Source organism: Coregonus clupeaformis, unplaced genomic scaffold (assembly GCF_020615455.1).
Source record: "Coregonus clupeaformis isolate EN_2021a unplaced genomic scaffold, ASM2061545v1 scaf0102, whole genome shotgun sequence".
Classification (NCBI taxonomy): Eukaryota; Metazoa; Chordata; class Actinopteri; order Salmoniformes; family Salmonidae; genus Coregonus; species Coregonus clupeaformis.
Window position 1 is genome coordinate 68,166 of NW_025533557.1, and position 6,889 is coordinate 75,054.

Here is a 6,889-nt window from a genome sequence, read left to right on the forward strand (position 1 = left end):
TATCGCTTTATCAGAAGTACGTCATCAATGACGTTTGATCATGTGCTTTTTCAAACCTTGTGTTGCAAAATCCGAGATCCCACTGATTTCGCCGTGATTCCATTGCTGTCTTCGATTCCAAGCTGCTTTCAAACATTGACCTCTACTGGACACCGTACTTACAAATATAGTTAGGATTTTGTACATGTTTCACCTAACAGGTAGCTTAGCGACTTACAGGAGCAAGCAGGTAGAGTAGGGAATTACGGAACATTTAGGGACGTGAGGATATGTGGTCGAATACCGTTGAAGACACACTACTTTGAATTGTTTTTTATGTGAAACCACACTTTCTGCATTGTTGTTCAAATAATTTGTTTTATTTAGTATAGTATACATTTCTGTCTTAAGCATCCTAAATAATGCCATAGATTCCATTTAAAAAAATAAATAAACTTGAAGGCAAAAAAGGGAAGCATGATGTAAGATGCAAACCTGGTATTCCAACGATCATAGGATACTAAAGCCAACAACGTACTGTTGCTCCACAGAATTTGTATGAAAACAGTGGGGGAAAACAGCTATCTGATAATCACACGCTGCTTTATATTGCTGACCATCAGATGTCGCTAACGTGAATTTTGAACAGAATGAAGCTCTGTAATTAACTGTTTTTTGGCACAATTTGGTGAAAGCAATGAAGCCTTCAGAAAGCCTCGGTTTCCCATCACTACTTGCTGCCACTCCAATCTGTCCCTTATACATTTTAAATTGGTGGGGCACTATAAGCACATGCTGTATGAGTTAAATTGGTGCAGCATTTTCACTCACTGGTGAAATAACTATAGCCTCTTACAAGGCATGCCTCAAAATATGTTTATGAGCCAGAAACAACAATACCATGCACACACTAGTGGTAAAACGTTTTTTTTGCGCTCCAAAGATACAGTATGGTGATGTATTATGTGGGATGGAATTACAGTACCATTCGAAATACAGTAATTTTCCCCACAATGCACCATCATTTACAATATGCTGCAGTTAAATGTTTTTAACTGTTTATATTACCTAAAATTACAGTTTTTGTCATTTAGTGACCAATGTCACTTTCTCCAAGTAACTACATCATCCAGCCCAAATGGCACCCTACTCCCTAAATAGTGCACCCCATGGGCTCTGGCCAAAAGTGGTGCACTGCATTACACTACACAGGGAATAGGCTTCCATTTGGGACACAGTCCATGTACTTATATGCCCTCACACAACTGCACAGCAGATTTGTGATCGGAATTTTAACACCCATAGTGTTCCTCCACTGTCTCACCTCCCCAGGCCCTGCACCTAATTTCAGATCAGAGACATCCTGTAAGGAAAACATGTTTTTCACAAAAACAGGAAGTGAAACCATTTGGAGTGTGGAGGAGACAGTTGATGTTGCGGTTGCCTTAGCAGCCATATCAGCAACAGCATTTCCTTTAGAAACAGGGTCAGAAGCGTTAGTATGGGCCTGGCACTTACAAACAGAAATTGAAGTAGGCAACAAAATAGCCTCCAACCAGTTTAGAATGCAAAATTGTCTTACCAGATGAGTTGAGGAACCCGCGTTGCTTCCAGAGTGTACCAAAGTCATGCAAAACCCCAAACGCATACCTGCTGTCAGAATAAATCATTACAGTTTTATTCTTAGCCAAAATGCATGCTCTAGTAAGAGCAAACAATTCTGCAGCTTGGGCTGACAGATGTGGTGGTAATGTAGCACTCTCTAGGGTAGTGGCAGCCATAGTTACTGCATAAGCCACTAATGGTTCGCCTTGAGGTGATTTTGGGGCGGAGCCATCAACAAACAGTTCCAAATCAGAATTCATGAGGGGCACATCAGATAAATGAGGGCGGGGCTTACAGACCTGGTCCACAAGGACGGCACAATCGTGAGGGTCCCCATCATCATCGGTTGGCAGAAGAGTGGCAGGGTTAAGGACAGTGCAGCGCTTCAGGCTAACATTTTGATAATGGAGCAGCCTTGCTGGAGTGAGGTGGGCAGTACGTACCTGTGAGAGTAAGCAAAAGGCCTCTGCTTCCCACCATTTGTCCTGAGTGAGAACAGAGGACATGAAACCCTTTGTCTCGCAAACAAACAGATTAAATGGTTTAGAATGATCTGGCAAACCTAAACGAGGAGAAGAGGTTAGCAGTTGTTTCAATTTGTCAAATGCCTCCAGACCCTCAGGAGTCCACTGTATCTTGTCATTCATCGCCATCTTGTGGCCATGGATGAGATCAGAGAGAGGCTGTACAACTTCAGCATAGTCTGGCAGCCAGGCTCTGCAATAGCCTGCCATTCCTGTGAGTGTCAACATGTGTTGTTTTGTAACCGGCTGTGGTACAGACAAAATTGCAGCCACACGTTCTAGATCCAATTTTCTACCATTTGGTGTAATGTCACGTCCCAGATACTTAATTGATTGAGAGACAAGCTGCAGCTTTTTCTTTGAGACTTTGTGGCCATTTTCAGCAAGAAACACTAACAGAGCTCTGGTGTCTACTTCGCATGCTTGTTTGGTTTCAGAACACAGTAACAGGTCGTCGACATACTGTATTAACATACTCCCGGGGGGTATGAAACCCTCAAAATGTTGCGCCAAAGCAGCAGAAAACACAGCCAGCGATTCCGTATAACCTTATGGGCAAACGGTCCAAGTCCAGTGCTTGTTCAGAAACGTAAAAGCGAACCAGAACTGTGATTCTGGTGCGACGGGAAATGCTAAAAAAAAGCATTTGTTAGATCAATAACTGAAAACCATTTAGCTGACGCTGGCACTGCAGACAACACTGTAATGGGGTTTGGCACAACAGGAGCCCTTGTATAAACTGCATAGTTAACAGGTCTAAGATCTTGAACAAAACGCCAATCATCTGAGACTTTCTGGACGGGAAGGATGGGGGTGTTACAGGGAGAGTCTGGGACAAGGCACAATTGCTCCTCTTTCTACAAATGAGGCATTAATAGGGGTAATCCCCTGCATTGCCTCCTGACTCAGAGGATACGGACTCGGCTGGATCTGTGTGTGTGCTCTTAGGTGTGACGGTAAGCGGTTTCACCCGTCTCATTAGCCCAATGTCATACTTATCTTTAGCCCACAGAGAGTCTGGGAGACCAGCCAACAAGGGTGAAACCGCTAACATCTGTTTAGTTGGTTTTGCATTATCTAAGCTATGCACGCCTCGTTGAACAGGCGCAGCCCACACAGAGTATGTGTGCCGGGGGAGAATTTAGACCCATCCGCTCTAACTTCCCAGTCAGTGACCTGCAAGACAGACTTCAACCAGACACCAGCATCCTCCCAGGCAACATCACCTGTCTTAGCTTTTGTAACGTGTGGTACCCTATCACTAAAGAGATCAAATAAAGCTTGTTCCTTGGTTCTTTCAGACAATTTAGTTTGTAGTACAAATCTCTCGTCAATGTTGAGAAATGGGTGGTGCAATGTAAGTCAGTCTGTGGCATAAAACTGCCTGTTTGTTTCCAACAACTGCGAGCAGTTAAGAAAATGTCCTCAATAGGATCACAGTGTGATCCATCAATATCCTGCATGTCCCACGCATGTTAGACAGCGTCGTGAGATGACATGTCTCCTGAGGCTGTATAACAGTGAGGCCTTTTTCTTTACAAATAATATTAATTCCCAATTTACAGAAAAGATCTCCTGCCAAATTTACAGGACAACATACAGAACAAATTAATTGATGTTTTATGCATGTGGCATCAACTTTAACAGGTAGGGGCATCGTGAGTAACTCTTTTTAATAAATACTCCCGAGGCTCCCACAGTGCTGACTGATTTCATTTGACATGGGAGGTTTGGACCTAGATTTAGAATTTATGACAGACATTGCAGCGACAGTATCTACTTGAAAATTGATTGACTCACCATTTGACGAAGAGACAAACCATTGGCTCCTCACGGGGGCTTGAAAGAAATCTTTAAATGCTGTCCAAGGGTGTCAACTGTCTCTACCTCGCGTCAGTCTATATGTGGGTTGTAAAGGGTCGTTTCGGCGATGATCCGGTTTTCCAACCTCCCCCCACTGCCCCCTGTTCGGTAGGTTAGTTTCCACATGTTCTGGCGAAATGTCCCTCCTTTCCTCAGGTATAGCAGGTTAAACTATTACCTTGTGGTGTCTGTCATCCAGCCCTTACGTCATCACTGTCTCCTCTGCCTCCTCTTCCTCTACCCCTTCCTTTTCCTCTCTGTCCATTGTTTTGAGGTCCTCCCTGAGCCTGCCACTGCTGGCCCTGTCCTTTTCCATTCTCTGTTTCGTCTTATCTTCTTGAGACAGTTTCTGCCTCTCAGCGTGTTTACAGTGTTCAATGTTTCCCAGCCAATGCAAGTTGTCTTAACCTGTTTACCAAAGGCTGGCAAAAGTCCATTCATTAAGGCAGCCTTCAAGAGGCTGTTGTAGTCATCGGTTGCTGGTCTGATTCCACTGTGTTTGCGGAAACAGTTCTCCAATCTATGCCTGTAGTCCTCCAGTGAAACGGGAGTCATTGTAGGCGGTGTGTAGAACGGGTTCCTACTGCTCTGGGGCTGCTTCTGGGGGGTCTGACTGTCCCACAGTCGTACTAAGTCCTGCTGGAGGTAAAATCTTGGCTGGGGAGGTGGCGGAGCGGGCTGCTGTTGGACAACCAGGGAGGGTGCTGGTGCAGTGGGTACAGGGGTATAATAGTGTCGTGACGTGACTTACTTTAATGTATGACTGTTATTTATTGAATCACCTAACTATTTTTAATTGTCACTCGATTAAATTAATCATGTAACAATTAACTCATTAGGAATTTGGGGCACCACGGAAGAAGTTGTTTAACGAGTTACCAGCTCCCGAATTAAACTGTTAGAAGATATACATGTTATATATATTGATAAGTCACTTATTAAATAATTACCTTTTATCAGTCTCATTCTGAACGTCGCATAATCCTTGAACCTGCAAGAACCCTAACCTTATTGATTAATCAGCAATACACAAATTGGCTTAATTATTTATTTACTAACTAACTAAATAATAACACAATACAAACACACTTAGGTGATTTTATTTTTTATTTTTATTTTTTTACTTTATTATTTATTTTCTCTTTTTATTTGTATTTTTTTTTTATAAATGTTTTTGGGGGAATGGATCAGCTTAATATTGCAGATAGATTGTATCTTCTATCAATGTAATTGTCTGCATCACTTCCAATCCCCCATGTTTTTATATATATATACTCCCCTTTATTACTTTTCAACCCCACCATCCTTTCCCTACTTGGAGTAAATTAGTGAACAACAATGTCCAGGTGTCAAGGGCTGAGGTGTATGAAGTGTGGAAGTCAGGTGCAGGACTCCGAAGCTTAGTCCAATAAAGTTTACTGAGACAACCGAAAGGCAAAATACAGTAAACGGCCTCAACAAAAAACAGAGGCGAGCAATACGCAAACCGTGCGTAAAACAAATAAACTAGAAAACAGATACGAAACACGCAGCACAACGGACAGGCAAAAAACAACACACAATCTAACCTAAGCAAAACAAGGAACTTATAGGACAAGTAATCAGAACACAAACGGACACAGGTGTAAAAGACAGACGAAAGCAATCACACCAAGAAACATTCAACGGTGGCAGCTAGTACTCCGGGGACGGCGAACGCCGAAGCCTGCCCGAACCAGGAGGAGGAGCAGTCTCGGCAGAATCCGTGACAGTACCCCCCCCTTGACGCGCGGCTCCAGCCGTGCGCCGACCCCGGCCTCGGGGACGGCCAGGAGGACGCGGACCCGGGCGCGTGGGATGCCCACGGTGGAACTCAGTCAGGAGGGACGGATCTAGGATGTCCCTCCTAGGCACCCAGCACCGTTCCTCCGGACCGTACCCTCCCACTCCACGAGATACTGGAGACCACTCATCCGGCGCCTCGAGTCCAAGATGGTCCGGACCCTGTACGCCGGGGGCCCTCTCGATGTCCAAAGGGGGGCGGAGGGGTCTCTCCTATCTCATCTTCTTGGAGTGGGCCAGCTACCACCGGCCTGAGAAGAGACACATGGAACGAGGGGTTAATATTCTTGTACTCAATAGGCAGTTGTAACCTGTAACACACCTCGTTCAACCTTCTCAGGACTTTAAAGGGCCCCACAAACCGCCGACCCAGCTTCCGGCAGGGCAGGCGGAGGGGCAGGTTTCGAGTCGAGAGCCAGACTCGATCTCCCGGTGCGTACACCGGTCCCTCACTGTGGTGGCGATCGGGCGCTCGCCTTTTGTTGACGGATGGCACGCTGCAGATGGACATGGGCAGCGTCCCACGTCTCCTCCGAGCGCCGAATCCACTGCGTCCACCGCAGGGGCCTCGATCTGGCTCTCGTGCCATGGTGCCAGGACCGGCTGATAACCTAAAACACACTGGAAAGGTGTTAAATTGGTGGAGGAGTGGCGGAGAGAGTTCTGGGCCATCTCTGCCCAGGGGATAAACCTAGACCACTCCTCCGGCCGGTCCCGGCAATAGGACCTCAGAAACCTACCCACATCCTGGTTGACACGTTCAACCTGCCCATTGCTCTCTGGGTGGTACCCCGAGGTAAGGCTTACCGAGACCCCCCAAGCGTTCCATGAACGCCCCCAAACTCTGGAGGTGAACTGGGGACCTCGGTCAGACACAATATCCTCGGGGACCCCATAGTGCCGGAACACGTGGGTAAATAGGGCCTCAGCGGTCTGTAGGGCAGTAGGGAGACCCGGCATTGGGAGGAGACGACAGGCCTTGGAAAACCGATCCACAACGACCAAAATGGTGGTATTCCCCTGGGAGGGGGGTAGGTCGGTCACAAAATCCACCGATAGGTGGGACCATGGTCGTTGTGGAACGGGCAGGGGATGTA

At 46.1% G+C, this 6,889-nt stretch overlaps 1 protein-coding gene across 1 annotated transcript; it reads right to left on the minus strand.

The window, feature by feature from the left end:
- Positions 1-241: 241 nt before the first annotated feature.
- LOC121581603 lies at positions 242-3,589 on the minus strand. Its single transcript, XM_041897095.2, has 2 exons — positions 1,562-3,589; positions 242-1,452 (listed from the first exon to the last, which is right to left on the minus strand). Exons 1-2 carry the CDS (start codon positions 2,580-2,582, stop codon positions 1,184-1,186), a joined length of 1,290 nt encoding a protein of 429 aa, XP_041753029.1. The 5' UTR covers positions 2,583-3,589; the 3' UTR covers positions 242-1,183.
- Between the last annotated feature and the right edge of the window lie 3,300 nt (positions 3,590-6,889).

Excerpts from the sequence above, each read along its gene's own strand:
- LOC121581603 (XM_041897095.2), bottom strand. The coding sequence starts at position 2,582 with ATGTTAATACAGTATGTCGACGACCTGTTACTGTGTTCTGAAACCAAA. Across the intron at positions 1,453-1,561 it reads CGGGTTCCTCAACTCATCTG|GAAATGCTGTTGCTGATATG; the intron begins GTAAGACAATTT and ends CTGTTTCTAAAG.